At 39.6% G+C, this 22,033-nt stretch overlaps 1 protein-coding gene across 5 annotated transcripts in view; it reads right to left on the bottom strand.

The window, feature by feature from the left end:
• Positions 1–22,033, bottom strand: part of GRIP1 (glutamate receptor interacting protein 1) — a 234,666-nt gene that overhangs the window by 34,124 nt on the left and 178,509 nt on the right. For 2 of the 5 annotated variants that reach the window (XM_050892309.1, XM_050892325.1), the window contains exons 8-13: positions 16,161–16,308; positions 14,369–14,538; positions 9,274–9,429; positions 3,888–4,074; positions 2,953–3,098; positions 1,254–1,334 (exon numbers count right to left, since the gene is read on the bottom strand). In XM_050892309.1, coding sequence (XP_050748266.1) covers positions 1,254–1,334; positions 2,953–3,098; positions 3,888–4,074; positions 9,274–9,429; positions 14,369–14,538; positions 16,161–16,308 — 888 coding nt within the window. Of the gene's footprint in view, positions 1–1,253; positions 1,335–2,952; positions 3,099–3,887; positions 4,075–9,273; positions 9,430–10,120; positions 10,277–14,368; positions 14,539–16,160; positions 16,309–22,033 lie in introns of all 5 variants that reach the window. The other 3 variants (XM_050892316.1, XM_050892332.1, XM_050892301.1) reach the window with 2 other exon arrangements.

The following is a 22,033-nucleotide window of genomic DNA, read 5'->3' as shown; positions in this document are numbered from 1 at the left end:
GAATTCCAAAAAGCAGCACAAACCAAATTACTAGGAAGACCGTATTTTTACAATAATCCTACAAACCGTTACCAATCCTAAGAATAACATTTAAATAGAACAGCCTCTCTCCAGGTTTTCTCATTTCTCAATATTTTCATTTGCACAAATACATGTAGACCTATGATTTTGCTTCAAGCATCACATCATATCTTACAGAGTCTAACAATTACTCATTCAAGTGTGCAATGCAAGCAAACAGGCCTGCAGTGTCTCTCATTTGTTCCTCAGATGTAATTCTTAGCACTGAGTTCCCGGCTGTACTTTTGATTAACCTTATTCCATTGTGCTGGTAAAAGCTTTGAGAATATAAGTCAAAGCACAATCTTCCCCCAAGACACATGAATAACTCCAAAGAAAGACTAATAGTCTAAGAAAGGCCACAACCGTAAAGGAATGTTAATGCTGGTGAGACCAGATTCTGCACTGTCATTAAGTACATTAAAAAAAAGCCCATTAACTTTGATATGGATTGTTCTTCTTTCCATCAAGGGCTGAACTTGGTATGCTGGAGTTTACCTGGTCAAAATCCAGTCCTAACACAGCGTTTACTGTCTGCTCCCAAAATAAATAAGTATAGAAACACTTTGATTTCAAACAACAGTAACAAATACTTTTTGAGAAATAGACTACTGCGGACCCTTGTTATCTTCTTTAGCAATCTCTGAAATCCCTAGTGAAAGGGGATTTTGCTATGTGACCTGCATGTTTAGGACTGCCCACTAGTTTTACAGATTGAGGATGTATCTTCAGACTCTGGGTTCTGAAGCAGAAAATAACCCCATGTATGTGGATCCTCATGCCTGTGAGAACCCTTGAGTTCAGTGGGGTTCTGTTCAAGAGCCTGTGAGAGACCATGACAGAGTTTGCTTAAAACTGCCCGGCTATGGAAATGCTTTTGCATGGGCCTAATTCTATTGACTTCTTTTTTCTTTTTTTTCAATAATTTTAATGGGAGTTAAATATGTGCTATGCATTAAGGAACAGGTCAAGCTTTAGGCCTGGCGAACTTCTGGCTTCTTTAACTACTAGAAGGGGAGTATAAACCTGTTACAGAATGGTCTTTCATTAGAGACAGAGCACTGCTAATCATCCCTTTCTAGAAAAAGGAAAAAGAAGTTTATACCAAACCAAACATGAGTCTATAGCTACAGGACCTCCTATCTGCAGATTACCCCATAAACGTGGTCTTAAAAATAAGCACTTTCACTTACAACTTATGGTGATGCCAAGTTCCACATTATGCTTCTTTGGTAGTTTTACATGAAACGTTCCACTGCTTGGTATAACTGATTCTATAAAAAAAATATTTAAAATGTTAGATAATTTATAAGGCACAGCAATTCCAAGTGCATGGAACTAAACATGTAAGTTGATGAAATCACATCAGCATCACAAGCCACAGATGAAACACAGGTACTGAAGTGAAGGAAGTAGGACATACAGATTATGATTTATACCTCTATTGGTAATTTCATGGTAACTCAATTTTTTTTAAGGTTTAACTGAATTTATGGAGATTGCATGGGCCAGCAGCCAGCTGAGACCACAGGTTTTTAGCTTGTATACAAGTTCTGTGAGCACATGTGAAAATCTTAGTGCTGGCAGATAACTTTTAATTAAAAGGACAGGAGATCAACTCCTAAGGATTTCAGGCCTTTGTTGCTGTAGGTCTAACACATTTTTAACTGTCCGCTAAGGTAACTGCCATGGATTTTACATCTATTGGGAAGAAAAGGAATCAAAACATCACTAATGGAGAAGTGCCTGGAGCTGACTGAGGCAAAAAATACTTGAACACACAGCACTGTATTTGAATCCTGACTTTTGGCATCACTGCTAGCAAAAGTTTGGGCCTTGGCCTGAAAAGGAATGATTGAAATTACAGCTATGGAAACATACATGTGGCAGAGAAGTCTAACCATGAGTATGAGTCTGCTGTCATGGAGCAAATGGGAGGAGCACAAACAAGTCCAGGCACTGAAATGCATGTGACTTCAGGTGCATTTAAATGACTTTCTCATTATTTGGTTTTCTTATTTTTTAATATTTCACTTCCTATGTATATGAATGTACATATTGCATTTGGCTTTTTTTTTTTAACATTATACTAGATGCATGTATACTAAAAGATTATACAGAATTACTCTAGGAACCTTTAGCATGCTTTTGACATCATAATTTACAATACCATTAACAATAATCACACTATGCAAACTACAGCGCATCTGACATTGTCATGACTTCAGAGGAGCTACTGTCAGATGAACACAGAAGTCTTAAAAGTTTTTACTATTTACATAGTGGGGTAATGCACATACATAACGTGTACTTGTTTGATTTACACAATTTGTGATTTTATAGGTGTATTCTGTATGCTTAAGCACATTACAGAAAAAAGGAAAGCCATTAGTAATAATAAAGACTCACCAGCAACATTAACAATGATTTTTCTGGCTTTTATTAATTCAATTTCTATTATTTTATTTAGATTGTTGGTTTGAGATACTGTAAGTGAAACTCTTCAGAGTTTTCTGCTTATCCACCCTTTTATAATACTTTTCTGTTTAGTAAAACATTTCATTAGCTGGCCTGTAGAGGATTTGTCTCTGCTCAGCAGAATATTTCTATCTCGGCAGAAAAATGTCCAGAAATGGAAATAACTCAGAGGAGGGACTGTCACCAGATCTTACTACAGGACTTGTAATTTCTATTTGCGTTCTGAAGCACGCTGCAGGGCTACACGAAATGAGAAAGCTGTACAAAAAGACACACGTTTCAAATAGGTCACTTGAAAACTGAATGGTGTATATGTGAGAAGGAAGTCTCCATCTTGGATGCTTAACACTCGCAATGTAGCTGGGATTTATTTCTTCACTTTTCTTGCAAGACAGAATAACAGTGCATTCATACCTGCAACATCAAATTCTATTTCCAAAGTGACCTTGTTGGTGATAGAGGAGTCTCTGAGCAGTTGATTGGCCTCATCAAATGTGCTGTCTTCCGTCGGGATGCCATTTATTGCCACTATTCTGTCTCCAATTTGCAGCACCCCACACCTTGGTACACAATGATACGAAACGATCATCAGATGTGCACGTTACCAGAACCAGGAATATCAAACACATTCAACCTAACCTTGAAGGAGAAGTGTGGCATAGCAGCTCAACAGTCTACCCAAGCACAGAGGGAGACAGGAGCTGCTGCTGCCTCTTTGCACCAAGACACTATCAAGCACTCCCAGCATGGGTCATGCTCTCCAGGTGCTGGGACCCAGGAAGAGGGGCACAGCCTTCATGCCTCCACCCCACCCATGGACATCACCTCTGCCTCTGACCCAGGGCTACAGGTGTTGTAGCTCTGCAATGGCAGCTAGTACTCGCCTGTGCAACTGCTATTGTTCTCATGCCATGATTAAAGACATACCTAAGCATAAAAATGCAATTGAAATGCTGCAATGAAACCATTAGTAAGTCAAAACCCTGGTACTCCCTAAGATTTGGTTCTGTACCAAAACTGAACAGAGCTGGATATGGCCTCCCCCCATGGCACGCTGAATTATCACTATTTTGACTTCAGCGATGTTTCTGATTTTTTTTTTTCCTTTTGCATGAATATAGCTTCCAGTCTCCTGCTGGAGGACTCTGGATAAAAACATTGGTGCTTGTCATTCTTCTTATAGCTGATCAAGCATAGGAAATATCATTGTCAGAACAGACAGTTTATTACTTGCCACACTTCCACTGAGCAAGGCCTTGCAATTTATCACAAATTGAAAGCAACAAGCCCGAAGTACCCCGAGGAATGCTCACCAAAACGTACTTAGCAGTCAACTGAAAGAACCTCACCTTTCCGCTGGACTGTCAGATTCAATATAGGAAATGAGAGGTGGAGAAGACAAGGTCTCAGTAGCAAACACGCTACCCTGGAGCTGTATCCCAAACCCTACTATGGGGTCAGCTGTCAGCACTACTTCTGTGGTTTCTGTGTGGACGACCTGCCCAGCCAAACCAACAGTGCTAGAGGCTAAAGACACTATAAAACAGAGCAGACCAGGAGGAAAGACATTCATACACAGCAGAAATTTCATTGCACTCTGAGAAAATTGATCTGTACAATAAACCTAGTCAATGAAACATCTCTTTTAAAGTCAATTTAGGCTAAAGTTTATAAATTATGTATAAACAGTTACGACATAGAAGAGAATAGAAAACATCTGGTTGTATGTTAGAATGCAAAAAGATAGTTCTTGTACTGAGTAAAATAAATGCGTTTGACACCCCCACCCCAAAAATCTCAGAACATCCTTGAATTCTGTTTGCATTAGGTTTGAGGCGTGGATGAGCAGAATTTTCACAGGAGCTAAGGGAGTTGGAGGCGCAAGCCCAGCTGTTATTCAGGCCGATTCCCACAAATATTTTTGAACATCTCACAGCAATGCATTGTTGTTAGCAGCAAAGCACACGGCCCAGGCTTGCTTGCAAGAAATAAGGATGCCTTCCTCTTGTACGTGTCTACTACATATCAGCAATTTGTCAGGCTAACTGGGTAGTGTAAGTTGAACAAACCCCTCTGTTTTAGCAACGAGTATATCTCATGAGATTGTGAGACAAAAAGTTCTTTGGGGTCTCTCAAAGGAACTGGGGGACCCTTCTGTGAGAAACACAGGCAGCTACTTCTGTACTCCTGATTTACTCCCTCTCTCTATTCTCACTCTTGTTCTGAACAGGCTGCATTACAGAACAAACCAAGATAAAAACAACATTGAGATTCAGTGCAATTATCTATGAAAGGAGGAGACTGCACCTTTGGTTCTTTGATCTCTGCCTAAATGTCTATTGTATCATTGTTCGAATTCCCCCAGTGACAAACTACTGCCTTTCATTATGTCATACACAGAAAGCTAGAGTTTTTCAATTCCCGTTCAGACCAGTAAAGTAATGATAATCCTCCAATGCCGAGGATTCTGAATGTTTTCGTGTTATAAATCTACGCCATTATCTCTCCACCTCTAATTGCATTCAAGATCCATTTCTGCCTGCAGTAGCTACTAAGAATTAGACAAAAGTTCATGGTTTATCTGAGGGATAGTTTAGTTCATGGTTTATCTGAGGGATTGTTTACCTCTGGATTCTTTTTTTCTTAGATGTGGGAAAAAATTAGTTCATGTTTTTACATTATAGATAATATTAGCACAGCTGTACAAAGATGTCAGAGATTGTATAAGTATTTTCCGCACTTTGGGGCTACAAGCATTAGACTTTTGCTCTGAAATAGTCAGTATAAAATCTGATTAATGTGGCACAGTTGGCAATGACAGTTCTGTTGCAAAAGTTTCACTTGCCAAAAACCTCATGAGTTTCTGTTTTCTCCCAGCAAAGCTCCTTTCAACTCTGAAACCATCTTTTCTAAATTACTGTGAATTCTCACTCATATCTTGTTTTAATTTTCCTTTGTAAGAATTGTGTATTATTTCAGTTACTCAATAGCTTCCTTCTTACTGTTTCTTTTATTTGCACTCAGTAAAACATGCTCATACCCAAATGTAAATACTAGTAATCTGTTCTTACAAATGGCCACCAGCTTTAGCATTTACTGCATGTGAGAAATAGGTTTCTCCAGCCCTCAGCGCTGCAAAGGCTAAAATATGACTAAACCAGATAAATTCAGAGTTAACATAATACCAGATCCCCTAATGCACCTTCTAGAAATGTCTAAATTTAGGGCATCCAAGCTCAGAAAAGTTCTGTTTTCCCTTTCTTTAAGGTGATACAACAATTACTTGTTAGCTGCACCTTGGTTTCCCATCACTTATATGGCCATTCCCCCTGTGCAGCAGGCATCTAGCTGACTGTAACTTTCTTACTCTTTTTCTAATGCCCTACCAGGAACTTAAAGGTCTCACAACATTTACTTCAACTTTTAGGACAGCTAAGGTTTTAATTCACACTGGGAAATTAAGTTACTATTTGTGGGATTTAAAACTCACCCAGATAAATATTTTGATGATGTGGACACTTAAAAGTGACAATTAGGAAGTTCTCCCACTCTCAAAGAAAACAAAACAGAAACGAACAAAAAAAGCAGAGATGAAAATACCATTTCCAAATAACGTAAAAATAGCTATCTGCTAAGCCTCTGTAAAATGCCACAGGTACCCAAAACCATGACTTAGAGCATGTTTGGGTTTGTAACTCAACAATAACCGCAGCAAGAAACACTGCCATTTTTATGGCTGCTTGGATTTGAAGTTTTACAGGCCAGGAAGCAGCCTCATTGATTTAAAAAGGGGGCATGGATGTGTATGTAGTTCCAGTGAACTCTGGTTGCTACTGCTAGGGATACATTTTAGCATACTTGTGTAGTCTTTGTCCAACTCTTAGCAACAGTCCTGTGGGCTGGTTTACTATATGCTCTGCAGTTATGTAAATAATATTCTTGAATTTGAAGACTATGTACTTGTTACTTTTATTCCTGCAGCCATACAAGAAGCAGAGCAAGATGTATTTAAAGCTACATATATGGATTACTATGCCTGCAGTCTCCCGCTCTGACCCTTGAGAAATTGCAAAACGTTCAGTATTCCTCCCAGTAGCAGCTAACTTGGATGTGCTGAGAAAACAGCACCCATGCACATCTAAGACCCTCTCTAATTTCTACCAGATATGCAGCCCTAGTAACTATCATGTAGGTTGGTATAAAATTGTATCTCACTTTCAAGTACTAATATGGACCTATTACAATGTACTTCAGGATTCAAACTTTAACCAAATAATAATCTAAGTGTTTCTACAATGAATACCATACTTTAAAACCAAAAAAAGCAGAGGAAGAATAAAAATTGAAAACAAGTGGCATAAATAAAGCACGTGACAGCAGGGCATGCCTTCAATTTTTACAGCCACGTGTTTGGAAAGATCTGTGTAACTAATGCAATGATTGTAAAATCATGGCCATAAAAGTCTTGTAACCCCCTGTACCATCACACTTCATCATCATGAATTTTGGCATGATCACATTAAGTTATGCAAGTTTTCCTAAATAATTGGCAATGTAAACCTTATAGCACCCTTCACCAATACATCCTCTTCTTCCCAAATGACATCCTAAAAGATTAATTAAAACTTACATTAATAAAAACCTCAAATGATCCAATTGGATTAAAGAAAAAAAAAAATCCCACTAAAATTAAGAGTGTGCGCTATTCCTGTTCTATGAAAAGGACAGCAGTCGATACTACCTGGTTCTCATGAGTCTCCCACAAGGGGAGAGGGGCAAGGTTTTCCAAGTCCTGTCGATGGAAGGTGGAAGGGTACGGGACCAGTCATTCTCTATCATGGTCACCTGTAGCACATTCAGTCCAGTGTGGGTCTCCTAAGTTGGCTGTTACTGCAGTCACAAGTATGGGTATAAGTCTAGCAACAGGAGTAAGGAACTCTGCATGGGCTGAAAAGCAAGCTCACAGAAAGGGCAAGCAAGCCTGGCTGGCCAACCAGTTCCTCCAAAGCCAGCTCTGATGCAGGCTGATGTAGTCACTGCTCGTAGTCAGGTGCACACTCACTCAGTGATGGGGCCAGTTCCACGTATTTTGTAATGGTCTATATCCAGACCTCACAATGCAAATGCATAATAAACTACCCCACAACAAAGCCTCATCCTAATTCCTCCTAGCTAGAGATTTGTTTAATTACAGCAGCCTGTCATCCCCAGGGCCTTCTGACTTGAGGAACCTTTCAGGTGGGCTGCAGTGCTTATGTGACTGTCCCACTTAAATCTAATGTCACTGGCCTTGTTTTGAACCTTTGCAGGATAGCAAATTGCAGGGCAAGGCTTCCTTGAAGGAAAAATATCTGAAAAATATAACAACACAAGTAACAGCTGTCTCCAAGACCCATAATAGGATTAGCTTTCAGGATTAACAGTCCTTTGGTGGATGGAACAGCTATAATATAGCACAATCAAAGAACTATTTTTTGCATCCAGCATTATTTTACTATTCAAATCAATTACTGTTAGTCTAACATTACTACTGTTTCTCATGTGCATGTGAGGACACATAAGAGATGGACCCCTACTGATACTATAGCATGGATGGACGCACTATCTCCCCGTGACCCAAAAGAATGCATTAGAAGCTAACATGTCAACAGATGAGTTGTGAAAAATGGCTGATCAGATTAAAAATCAAAAATGCACTTACAGGCAAACATTATGTAAAAATATTTGCTTTACGAAAGAAATAAGAACGAGCAAGCAACAAAAAACTGCAAGAAAGCAAAACCTCAGTTCCTCTCTCAAATGTTTCCTCGCAACTCCATAGTGACTGGCCTTAGTTGGAGGCTGCTGGTTTGCTCTGATTTTGCTATGCCCATGGGAAATCTTTAATACAGGGCAGCAGCGCTGTAATGTGCAGCAGCTCAGTTTTTCCAGAGTGGACCTGTGAGCATTATTAGCCGGAGCAGACGATTTACAGAGCAGTTCTCACTTCCCTGCTCTGGAGGAACTGAGCTGCTGAGAATCACACGAAGATGGACAAGCCAAAAGGAGAGGTGGCACTTTCATGGAGTCTGGGAAAGAACGCGCTCATACAGCCATACTCTCTGGCCCAGTGAATACTTAGCAATATGCAAAGTGGAACAGCCTGAAATATATCCACCCTGGCTTGGCAAATTACTGACTCATGGGAAATCCATGCTTTGAATCCCAGAGAGTGGTCAGAAACAAGACTATTTAGGCTTCGCTGTTATTTGTCGCTCTTCCTCACAAAAATTACTGTACAGGTTATGGTGTAGATGTAAACATTAAAACTATCTAGGAGGTACTGTGGCAAGCTCTTCTCCTTCCATAACGTGATAGTTGGTTGAGCTTACCAGCAATCTGTTTTTGACTATTCAGCTATGAATTCTATTCCCTGATGGAAACGGGAAGAGTTGAAAAAGGAATTTGAAAATCACTTCAGTAACGGTATAACAAACTCTTCCAGAATTGTCTGAAGAAAACATTGCTTTATATATTTCAGATGAGATAGTTAAGCTGCATGGCCTCTACTCATCTCATTTTAGCATTGGAGAAATATTTTTACGCTGATGTTTCCCTACATCTAACAGAAACTCCAATTGTTCTCTCTTCTGCCTAGTATATATATTAATTAAGGTACTTTGTACCTTTTTTCTGTATCTTCCCCCTCCTCCACCCATTCACTGCACATTTTGAGCAAATGCTGTTACCACCTACAGGAGCTTTTGAAGTCCTTCTTTTTCATCCTCCGCCTCATCATTGTCCCACGCGGGCTGGTGGAGTAGAGGCTGCGAGGTAAGGTCCCCATGTTCAGGGAACTCAGGCTGTATGCACTCATGGAGGTAGGAGAGAAGGATGAAGACACCAAAGCTGCTGTAAGAAATCAAACACTTGGCATACAGCACTCAGTCTTCACGGAAGAGTGCGGCACATGCCTGTAACTCATCAATGAATCAAACAATGTGTATGATGCACAGGAATGGTTTGTGCATTTCCAATAACAAAGACATTAAACCACATAGGTGACCCTACGTAAAAGTATAGCCAGCATTTCATGAAAATACCTGCTGGAAGCTAATAAAGGTACTGTAGATACAAAAAGTACATTCACAGTATACAACTTATTTTAGGCAAAGCATGTTAAATTAAATTTTTCAACACGTATCCATGAATCAATGCAGATCAATATGTCTAGATACACTGATTTCAGAAATGCCTTTTTGTAGTAGGTAATTTCTGACAAAAGATTTGTAAGCAATGCTTTGCATTCAAAAATCATGCTTTATATACACTACTCAAATCTAATGGTCTACTCATATATCAGAAGAGCTGATTCATTCAGAATTTTCAAGCCTTTTCCTGTCTACAAAGGTTGCCTTGTTACAGAAAGGAAAAGGTGTAAAATGTCAGAAATAACCTTGGCATGGCTATGAAAAAGTGTAGCATCCATAAAAATGAAAAGGTTTTAGTGCCTGAAATGGGAAAAGTATGAGTGAAAGAAGAGGGGAGGGAGGAGGAGGCAGAAGAAGAGAATATGTCAGCAGGAAAAAGCGTGGAACATTACGAAGGCTTTTTTGAGGAGGCGCTTTCTGGAATTTCAAGGCTGGCATCCTGCAATGGTCAGGGTGGTAGGTGTTATAATGGTGGTAGGTGAGGAGGCTGCTGTGGCTGTTGGCACACGAATCCCAGGTAAGTTGCCTGTTGCTTCTTTGAACCTTCACTGCCCGCATGAAGGGATGATGGAAAATCAGAAAACAAAAGGACCAGAGAAGAGGGAAAAGTAACTGAATTGCACAAACAAACAAAAAAAAGAAGTCCAAAAATGAAAATAAATTGAAAACAAAATAGAATAAAATAATAAATAACCTGGTCTTGTCTTCTTACCAGTGGGTGCTAACTTGAGGAACAGAAATAATATTTTTTCTCAGAATAAATGCTTCTGATTGGGTTTTTTTGTTTTCTTGTATTTGTTTTTAAAAATATTATTACTGAATCAATTTATAATCTCACTCTGGCTTTAGGAGCTAAGGTTGCAAACTTCCTTAGAAAATACTAAGGTATTACATATGACCACTAACTGAAGGTTAATAAATCTCTGCTTGCATTCATCTACATTAAAAAGACCAACCAGATACTATACATAGCACTGCTTAGAGTGGAGATGTTTACTTGCCAGTCATTTCAATTTACCGCATTGACATTTTAATTTTGCCACCATCTATTGTTGGCATTACGCTATTCTGTGTGGTAAACGACTTCCCTGGGCCAGCAGCAGAAAAACTCTATCCTGAAACCTGGTTAATAAAGAAAAGAGTTCTTATTGATTAGCTGGATGTGCAATTTAATGTTTTTTTTTAAACTTGATCTTCAAAACTTTAAAATGATCCTTTTCTGGATGAAATTTGAGACCATATTTGATTGCTGATTCTATGTATGGGGAGTCTGGGATATGCCAAAAGCGAAGGCCAGTATTTACCAGGAGAACAGGAAGCATTTCAGTTGATGTGTCAAATATTAAAGGAAAATGATTGAAATCACCCTTCATTAAATACAGTCTATTCATCATTAAATTCAGCATAGCTGTGTCCTTGCTGAACTGTAGAGGAACACTTCAAACTGGGAACTATTCACTGAATTTTTTGTCTTTAAAACACCGAGGGATTCACCCGTACTATGAAATGTAAGTTACAGTCTTTGGCCCATGAGCTGTATTACCTATGTCTCTCTGCTACCTGCTATATCTATAATGGCTGCAGACACATATGACCCCATGCTGGACATTAATAGTAGCCAAAAATCTTGGCTGTTTAGGCTGGACCCACACCTTGTTTTCACACCTTACTCCATGAGACAAAATAAGGGGGAAAAGGGTAGCCACCACAGCAAGCACTGCGCAGTGCCAGAAGAAAAGCTATCCTTTTGTTTCACTTCATATTACATGAGTAATGATCTGCTAATTGTCTGAATATATTAACCCTCCTCTGACTCAAAAGCAATGCCTGTCACAACAGCGAGGAGTAAACACCAGGGACAGGAGAGGAAAAGGAGAGTACAGAGGCCCACCATGTCCCCGCAAGCCTTGTGGGGTGGTCAGGACTCTGGAGGCCCTGGCACTGCCAGGCCCGGCCCTGTGTCCTTGATTGGGGTGCCCCGGGCCTGCGTCCCTCGCCGAGAGCACCCCTGCTGTGCCCTGACATGTGTTTGAATCAAAAGAATTCTTCCCTCCCCCCCAACAGATAAGAAAGGGCAGGGTGGGGTGCGACACCAGCACCAGGAGGACAGCTGGGCGCCACCCTGGGGTACCTCACCCACTGGCACCAGTGCCAGCAACCTCAGAGACTTTGGAAAATCTCACGTCAGCCGGAAGAGTCCCAGAAGCAGCAGCAGTAGCCTGATATGGCCATATGTATCTTACAGACTTATCATATCTTCTCAGATGAAACTGTCTTTGATTACGCGCACAGGCAGAAAGATTTCCGAAATTTAACTATGGTGTAAAAATTAAAATCTGATATGAACAATGTGGCCAGGTGTATTTTCATTATTTTCAAGTTGCTGTGAGCCTTGTTTAATTAAAAAGACTGCTTCCAGCAGGAAATTATCTGGTAGTCTTTGATTTTTTTTTTAATGTTTTATTTTCACACTGAGAGTAGAGATAAAAATGTCCTACAAAGTGGGAAGGTACACAAATTCAGTTTGCTCAGCTTGTAGAAGGATAATCCCAATTCAACAAAAGTTCTGTAAAAGAAAATCCTATTGTGTGTAACCATAGTAATTTAGTGGTAATTTGAGCTATTCCAACCCAGGGTTGTGTACAGCAAACATAAAACTAATGGGGCAGCAAGAGAAATGAATGTTAGCAGCACAGTATAAAGGAAAAAAACATGATAAAAATATCTGATCTTTTATAGTGCTCTCCATTTTATTTTAGGGCTAAAATTTCAATTTATTTTATGTACTGACTTTCCTGCCCATTTTAAAGTCCTAACATGTTCCATAAGACCAATAACTGAGCTCAACAGATACAGCCCTAATGACTCAGCTTATCCCAGACACATAAAGGGAGCTTTTCAAACTCTGCAGCATCTAGGCCATACTACACCTGATGAAAGGTTGTTTCCAAGAGGGTACTTGCTCCCATAAAGCATGTTACATCTTGAATTGGTCGTGATATTGGAGTAGCACCACTTGGTGAGGGGCTGGGAAGGGCTGTAAGCATCCTAGTTACTCTGTCTTACTTGAGAAAGCAACCTTAGCAAGATTTCTCCCCAGAAGATGTTCTTATGTAGCTTTTGCAGATCCCTTTGATAGGATTTCATAACGGCCAGTTCTTAACTCTGGCATGGCAAGAGCATTGCTTTTTCTAAGCATCTACACTGGGTTAAGGTGACTAGCACATTAACAGCATCAATTTGTTTTAAATGTTGGTTGAGAAACCAACTGCTTCAAGTAATACAATCATCTACACAAATCTTTGGCCCTAGTACTCATCTTCCCAAAAGAAACACTCTTCAAAGGTTCTTTAACCAGCCAGAAATTGATTGTGTGACATCTTTGCTTCAAAAAAATGAAAGATCTGTTTGCAACGTACTGTCATAACTGAAAAGAATGGAAATATATGGCAAAATTTGGTCTCCATCTCATTCTGCTTCTGCAGCATCACTCCCTGCTCCCTCGCCCCTCTAACTGGCTTAAGTAGAAAGGTGAAAGAGGTGCAGCTGAATAATGGAAGAACATGGTATCACAAGGGCTACTTTTTGTTCACCCTGGTCTAGGATAAACTAGTGTCTCCTCAGCCACTAGTTCAATATTCACCACTCTGACAAACTGACTAGAGTGTTGCTTATGCAGGAACAGCCTGGATCTTAGATAGATGTCGAAGAACATTTACCATCACTGACATTTCTAGGCCTCAGAAATCTTGTCTTGGTCTAAAGGAGACAGAAGCACAGGCTCAGAAAATGGTACCACTGGTTCATGCTGCAACACAGGTGCCTATTCTCTGTGTATTTGATAACTCTTGTTACTACTTCAACGTCCATCAACATGTGGTATTTTAGACTGAATTTATGAATGCTGTGAATTAGCCACTTTCTCAGGATTAGTTAGAAGACAAGACAGGCAGCCCCCGTCTTCAAATACTAAGACATTTTAGATATATTTGATTTGAAAATGGAAAGACATTCTCTTCAAGCATGTTGGTATAAAATAAATATCATCGTGAAAAAGGGCTGGGATCTAGGGAACTGTTTCCAAACAAACCTTTTTCATAAGCATTGACAATGAACCCATGAAGCAATCTCAGAAGTACTTTAAAATATGATGGCAATAAATAATAATGCCATTAACAAAAGAAAATACAGGGGGGTTTTGAGGTATTTTAGGGGAGAAGAGGTGTTATTAATGAAGTGGTCATAGCAGACTATCAAGTCAATATGCTGGGAAGAAGTTGGCTGTGGTCCTTCCTCCCCCCTCTAAATTTAAGAAGCAATTTAGAGATTCATTTACTGAAGTACCTAGTTGCCCCCAATGATTGCAACAGTAGAGTCAACAGGTATCTTTATGTACACCTACAAGTGTGCAGAGCCATTTCTCAGTAAAACATTTCCCTCTCTATCCACAGGAATCTCGGAGGGTACATTAAGGCCAAGAAAACACAGAGCTTCTCAGAAACTGCAGCAGCATAACCTGGGGAGCTGAAACAACATTTACAGACATAACTGCCGCAATAGCTTTCTTGGCCATTCAGCAAGGGCAGGCAAAGTAAAAGACAGAAAAAGAAAGGGGTATTTGGTGCTACAGATCCTCTTACCATGCTCTGGGCCTTTCAGCGCTAGCCGTGTCTGGTGGTGAGGAAGGATCTCAAGTTTGACATTATCCGCTGCATTAGCCAAAAATTGCGTTGCTTCTGCCAGTGTACAGTACTCCATGCTGGTGCCATCAATGGACAGAATATGGTCTCCTACATGTAATGCACCACATCTATATAAAAGGGGAAAAACTCGGTATGATCAGGTATGCTCTTTGCTTGGAAAATGAGTTTTACTGCCTTCAAACTGGTCATGACAACTATGAACGTGTTCTTTTTTTTCGAGAGAGATTTGTGCTTTGTAGGCATTGTCACTGGTCAGACTTTATATCTATTAGTACAAACCTTAAAAACAATTCAGTTAATACAGTATATGCCAAGACATCACTCACAGAACTGGAATGGGGTAGCTGACTATAAAAATATGTGTGAATGGCAGCAGAATAAAATGAGAAGAGCTTAAGGAGACTCAAATAACTTGGTCACATATCCCTCACACAAGCACCCAGTTCATCATTTTTTGAGTTATAGTTCAAACATTTATTAGTACAAAAGCTGTAAATGACGATGAAATTATGCAGTAGTCAAACAAATAATGAAACCAGGGCTAGCATGGTGACTTGAGGAGTGGGGTGGGGAGGGGGCTATCTGCTAAATCTCGCTGCACTCAAGAGACTGGCTACTGGATGAGTTGAGAAATGCAAACACAGCAGTCAGCATCCCGACGTACCAGTCAAGTGGACAGCTCCTTTAATTGGTTACCCCCTGCGAAATGGGAAAAAACAGAGGGAGAAAATTAAAGCATCCTGCACCATTGAACTGGAGAACACCCCTGGATCAATGGCCGTCACTCTCAAAGTTTCTACTGTAGGGAAAAGCCCACAGAGGAGCTGTAGACTCACTGCTACAAGTGGGTGCTACCAAAAGCACCGTTGTCAAAGAGGAGTTACAAGGTAGGGTGACTGGGGACATGCAGGAGGAATTTGCTGCTGAAACATAATATTTAAGAAATTTTTAGATAGAGATATGTATATAGAAATATACTGTATATGTATAAACACATACACACACACACACACACACACGCGCGCGCGCGCGCGCTCCAGAAAAGATCCCACAGCTCTGTTACAGAAGTTTAGACCACTGGGGAAAAATATCTATCTTTTTTTTTTTTAATGGTTTAAATGGTTTTATTTAAAGGTTTAAATGAAGTGGAAAAATTACAGCAAAATAACTTCAAAATACAGAAGCCAGTCTTCCTAATGCCTCAGTCATATTCTAAAATATCAATAAAAAAATCCAGACATAAGGAGTTCCATTTCGCTGTGCCACAAGAACGAGTGATATATTCTAAAAGAACACTTCAAGGTTGCAAAGCCTCAAAATTTACTTCCCTTGACAGCTGTTCCATATCGTGGGCTTACTTTAAGAATTCCAGTGGATTATTTATTTTTTTAAACACTAATATCTACCACAGCATTACATTTAATAGTCAGAGCAGACCTCTAAACTCCTGTGTTGCATAGTGCAAGCAGATAGTCACATATTACATGGGGGCTGGCTTATGTCATTGAATACTACATGAATGAGCTAAAGTAAATGTAGTAAAGTCTTAAACTCAGCGGTATGGAACAACGATCTGACAAAGTGCTAATTTTAAGACCTGCAACCTTGAGAGCATCTGGTTCAGTCAATTTTATCAAAAAAGGGAAGGGTTTCTTTAAAACCACACCAAATGAAAGTAGAAATAAAATGGATGTATGGACCTGCAGTGTCAGCCCTCTGTCACACTCACCTGTCTGCAATACTCGCAGATTTGATTTTGTCTATGACAATGACCTGTTTGTTGCAGCACATCGAGGTAGTTAGTGCAACCCCAAGAGCAGCACCAGGAGTTTTGGCAACTTCAACTAGCAGTGGCCCAGATGCTGTCGCTACTGAATCTGTTAAAATTAGACAACAAAAGATCAGTATTATACCAATGTGGTACTTATGCCATTTTCTTATTTTCCCACATAAAATCTCCATGGCTATTCTATTTCTCTAACCAGACAATGTGCCACTTACAGAAATTCTGGAATAGCATCAGTTTAGGTGTCAAGAATCAGCTCTTAATGTTGAAAATAATAAAAGCAAGAGGAAGCTTGTGAATCTGGGATGTCTGGAAGCTTCTGAGTGTGTCAGAATCAGAGACGGACCAGGTCAGGGAACCAGGATGTGCTAGCAAATAACTCTCTTGAACAACTGAAGCTAAAAATTACCTGGAATTTAAAACAGGCATGCTGAAGAAACAGAATCAATAAAAAAAGTAGAAACTGATCTGAAAAAAAATGAATAGGTGAATAGGTTAGAGAAGGATGCTAAATTAATTTTCAGAAAAGAAGGGGAAGGTCTGTGGACAACAGCTATAATAATCAAATGAAGAAGGCGAAGAAAGGGTCTACCAGAAATCCCTTACCAAAAAAAAGGGCAATTTAGGAGAAAATGGTGAAAGTGCAGGAGGCATGGCAGCTAGAAATAGTAGGAGTTAAAGCAAAATGCATGTGAGGAGGTTCAGAAGATTCTTGTAATATCCTGTCACTGGATAAAGTACTGCCTTGCAACAGGGCACAGATAGTAAATGACCCACACTGAAAAAAGAAAGCAGAAAAATAGGCGGCAGCAACAGTCATGATTGACGACTGTGGTGAGGAACTATGCCCAAGAGAGACAAGTGCTAGACAGAACAAAGAAAAAAGACAGCAGGCTGCTTCCCAAATGCCAAAACAAAGCGGGCAGTGATAAGGGTGAAGTGTATTCTGGAGACTGCCTGAGAACTCCTACTAACCGATACCCATCGATCAACAACTGATCTCAGTGGAGTAAGATACAGTAAGTGAAGGTGTCCTTTAAGGACATAAAAAGACCGAGACAAAGAAAGTGATATCAGAAGCCTTTGGAGGTGTTTACAATCAGAATAAGGAAAAAATGAATAAGCAAAGACTTATGCTGGAACAAAGTTACCAAATGTCCTGCTAGCAAACAGGATACATTTGTATTCACAGAGTACTGGAGCCTACTGTAAGAATACTAAGAAAACATTCAATTGTGATGTCTCTCAGAAGTCCCTGAGATTGAAGCTGTAAAAGAACTGCAGCTGGGCTTGAAAGTATGGAGGATAAGACAGATATAAGATATTCCATTCAGTCTTAAATCTAAAAAATCAGTCCAAAAATGTCATTCTGACACAGAAGAGAAAGACTGTGAAACAGTGTATTATCGTACAAAACTAACAAGCTATATGATGATACAAGAAATTGAATGAGAGCTTGATTAACACTCAGCTAAGGTGCTTTTCCTAGTTAGAGAGTAATGTAGGTAAATTGGATATAGAAATGGAGTGAAAAAAGGTGCTTGGATGGAATAACATACAATACTGTAAAGCATCAGTTAATTATTATAGAACTCCTTTTTCCCCCACAACTTGAAATCATTTTTATACTCTTGTTGTCTTTTTTTCCAGTTAGAAACCTGAGGGTTTGAAGGGGAGATTTAGTATTTTTGAAAATGCCCATTAAATCTGAGTGATTCATTTTTGTGCCCAACTAGGACTGACTTTTTAAAGGCTGAACTTCCACGGGCACTACCAAAATAAGCTGCTCCACAAATCTGAACCGAACTTTAAATTGTGATCCAAAAGAAGAGAGTCCACCCAGCAGCATTTCTGCCTGGAGCTTCAGGCACTAATTAGCTTTAAAGCTGGATGAACTGCCCTCAGCAGCTACCTGTCCTTCTCTAGCAACTAAAGGAGGAGGTTATCACAATCAAACTCCTGTCTTAGATGCTTTGGTTAAGGGTCTAAGTAAGGCAGGACACATGCGGTGACTTGCATACAGCCAAATAAGCACGTGCAGCAGAGCAGAATTTAAGAATTCCCGATTCCCATTCCTGTGCTGAGAAACAATTATTTTCTTCTTGAATATTCCACTGGTTTCTAGAGCTACAAACAAGCTCGCGTTTACAAACATATGGGAAGAAGACTCAAACGTTTGTCATCAGTATCGTGACAAAGGTTTGAACTTGCATCGATCCAGAAAACGGCAAAGCTCAACTTGTTATTGGCCTATCGCAAGTTCTTTCTGTAACGACTGCCTTGAGGAGAGGAGAGGAAACTAAATGCAAATATCTGTTGAGAATGAGTAAATCTTTCAAGATGCTGCTCCAGAGTTACTTGAGAAATGCACGATCAGCTTATGCCCTAGCGTGATTTCCCAGGTGCCTGTTGAAATGCACAGGGAAGGCAAACCAAGGCAGACAGGATGAATAAATAAGGTAACTACATTAGAGGAACCAGAAGAGAAGAAATGGAGTGTGTCTAACCGTGGAAAATAAACACAAGGAAGAGAAATCAGAAAGCAATAATCAAGCACACATTCCCTGACAGAGAAGGATTAGTTCATCATGTTGAAGTAAAGCATGGATATGAAAAATGAATCATACAGGTATAAATTATTCATGTGTGAAGATGTTTCAGTCATTAAGATATTTACACCGTGACTGAAGCACTTACACACTATGTTGATTTATTGGCTATGTAATTACATAAGATATACTGATGAATGTTTGCGTGAAAAACGCTCTAGATTTTTGATTTTGTTAATCATTTTTCTCACTTTTGAGCACTGCATCTCAATCAGTACAAGAGGCTTGATTAAAACCTCCCAGAGGAAGCAGCATTGCTTTCGGCATGCTAATACATTTCTTCAGCTAGATAGCAGCATACCTTTTTTATTTGACAGTTTAAATCACTGGCAACAAGGTTTTTTATTCTGAATAGACTTTTATGATGTGTAAATATACTATATGATATATAAAAAGTTTTGGATAAAATAAGCAGTGTCACCACCCTCCCTCACCTCAAAACATAATCACAAATGATTTTTAAAGTTGAAAACAAATATTTTTTATCCTGATTTCCAATGGAAATAAAGCCTAAGTGATCACATTACATGCATTTGTTTGCATACTTGTAAATATATGTACCTGCTAATCCTTGCCTATCCTCATGGCTTGTTGAATACAGTTCAAAAACTGATGGGTGGTGGAAGACAGAAAACCTCTTTAGGATTCCCACAGTAGGGCAAGCCAAAAAGTGAGCTGCTTGTATTAGGCAGCAGAGAATCTGCATGTGAAACAGTACTTAGAAATGCCCTAAAATGGGAAGAGCTTCAGTCATAGCTTGCAATCAATATTGCCACTAAATCCATAGGAAACCAAACTTTATTAGTCTATGATGCTTTTTTTTTTTCTTTTTTTCTTCCCAAAGCCTTCTTGTACTTCAAGCTGGGAAGTGCTGCTATACTGTGAGCATCTTCCTGTAGGAACGCTGAGCTCTGTTGCTACTATCTGTGCTCTGCAGCTTCTCACTTCTCTAACTGGAAGGTTTTGGGTGCTTTCTTATTTTTTTCAGAAGTCATGGCAACACAAGGCACAAATAATTTTTTTGAGCAGCTTAAAAGAGCCAGACAAGGAGGAAGGATGTCAAAACACATTTTGACCTTAAAGGGACAGCTGAACCAATTGAAACACACAGCTCCACAAGACTGCTATTGATCTTGCCTGGATGCTGCTGAATCTTCTAGCAATGATGTGAGTGACAAGTGGATATCTTACTATCTCACACTAATATTCCTCTTGCCAAGCTTCTTCCCTATTAGGTGTCCACAGGCTAACAATTTTTTCACCTTAAAATTGTATATAGCAGGTCCATGTAGCCTTCTCTGTTGTTGTCGTGATTCTCTGACTGAAAGCAGTGAAAAAAAATATAGCAAGTCTGTGCTGGTTCAGATCAGTAAATAAATGCATAGTTCCTCAAACCTTGCAGTTCTCCCAATGCAAAGTTTTAATGCTTTTGTAGCAATGCATTCACAGATCTAAACGTGTCTCACTCCTGTCAAACTAGAAGACAGTATTTCACAGAAATAATTTTTCTTGGTCAAAAAAGTGTGCTCTCCTGCTCCTCACACCTTTCTTTGTTCCTTTCACACAAAATCTTTGCAGCCCACAGATAGCAAGTAGACCAATCTCTCCCTCAGGTAGGAGCTTACTTTTGTCCATTCAGTTCTTGTAAGTACACCCAATTCTTTACCTTCTCTCTCTTTTTCTGTAACCCTAATTTTTATACCCAGTACCTGTGTGCCTCATGCTCAGACTAGTCAAGAAAGCATAATGTTAATTAGAACCATGGGACACCCAGATTATATTTTCAGAGCAGTAAGCCTCATTAAGCTCAGGTGATATGACATCTGGATATCTTTCTACAACCCTCCTAAAAGGAAAACCTCTTCTAACCCTAAAGCGCAATTTCCAGTACCAATATCCAAAGACTGGACCAGTAGGTAGGTGGATCACAGAGGTGTATTTTACCGAAGTTAGGGAAGATTGTTGAGAACTGGAAAAAATCTGAAATTTCTGACACTCTCTCCTTTAAGGGCAAGAAGTTGGAACATTTACAGCAAATCAGCTTGAAGAAATCAGTTTGAATCCCCCCATCACCCCCAAATGCCCTACACTTTATTCTTGCCTTCCTCTACTCTCTCTGTGCTCTTTTTTTAATTCACAAAAATCAATTATTCTTTTCCAGCACCCGCTCAGCAATCATACATGCTACAGCTCTGATATATATGGGACAGTCATTGATTGTTCCCCAATGAACCTGTTGAGTAAACTCTCATAGAAAGACCCTCACAAGTCCTTAAATGCAGAAATGCACCACAATTTCCTTAAACTCGCTTTCTTTAAGAAAAATACAACAGAATGTGTGTGGGGGGTGTATTTATGTATGTGAGCCAGTGCAAGTTACAGAAAGGGTCCAATACAAAACACTCTATTGCAGTCAGTTCTTACTTTAGAGAGGTTGAGACAACTGACACGCCACCGTCGGCACTCAGCGCACAAGTGGAAGGTACTTAGAAACTGCAGTGGTGTGTCTGGTGTGTAAGGCACAGAAGGGGATGACAGCAGTCCCAGCTCCTGCAGCCAAATCTGGGCCTTTATTTGCCATATCTCAGTCTCAATCAAGTATTTACAGAATAATCGATGGTGGGGAATGCACAGCACTTGCAGTTGTGTCAGTCCATTCAGAATCAGCGTGTTAGGGATTAGCACCCCTGTTTTCTGTATTAAGTAGCAGGAGTTGAAATGTTAAAAGCTTTTTATTTTTTTTTTTTTACAGAAATGGCTCAAAATCTCAGGTGTCAGACATACCATAGGTTTATCACCAGGAGCTTTGAGTATCTGCCATTCCTTTGGAAAGCTAGATTGCTGAATGCAAAAATCAGAGTTGATACATTTCTTACAGGGCATTTAAAATCCATGGCCAGTTGTACAAAATTTGAGCCCAGGTAACCAACCCAAAGAACAGGCAGAACAGACTGGATGAATTTTGTTTCTAAAACCTGTGGCTCTAGCGGTGACACTCTCCACACAGACCATTTTGCAAGGCCCTTTACAGCACTTCTCAGCTGACAGTGGAGCAACTTAAAAGCACTCAGGGATTCTGTGTGCATTCACATCCACTTTTCTTCATTAATCAACAGACTATTCATTATTGTCAAACAGTATCTTAAACTGCACTTAATGAATCTTGTCATCCTCCATGTGGTTTGCTTATTGTATTCTTAAGGACTA

Source organism: Gymnogyps californianus, chromosome 1 (assembly GCF_018139145.2).
Source record: "Gymnogyps californianus isolate 813 chromosome 1, ASM1813914v2, whole genome shotgun sequence".
Lineage (NCBI taxonomy): Eukaryota > Metazoa > Chordata > Aves > Accipitriformes > Cathartidae > Gymnogyps > Gymnogyps californianus.
The sequence above is the reverse complement of the archived record's forward strand: the minus strand, read 5'-3'. Positions and strand labels throughout refer to the sequence as shown.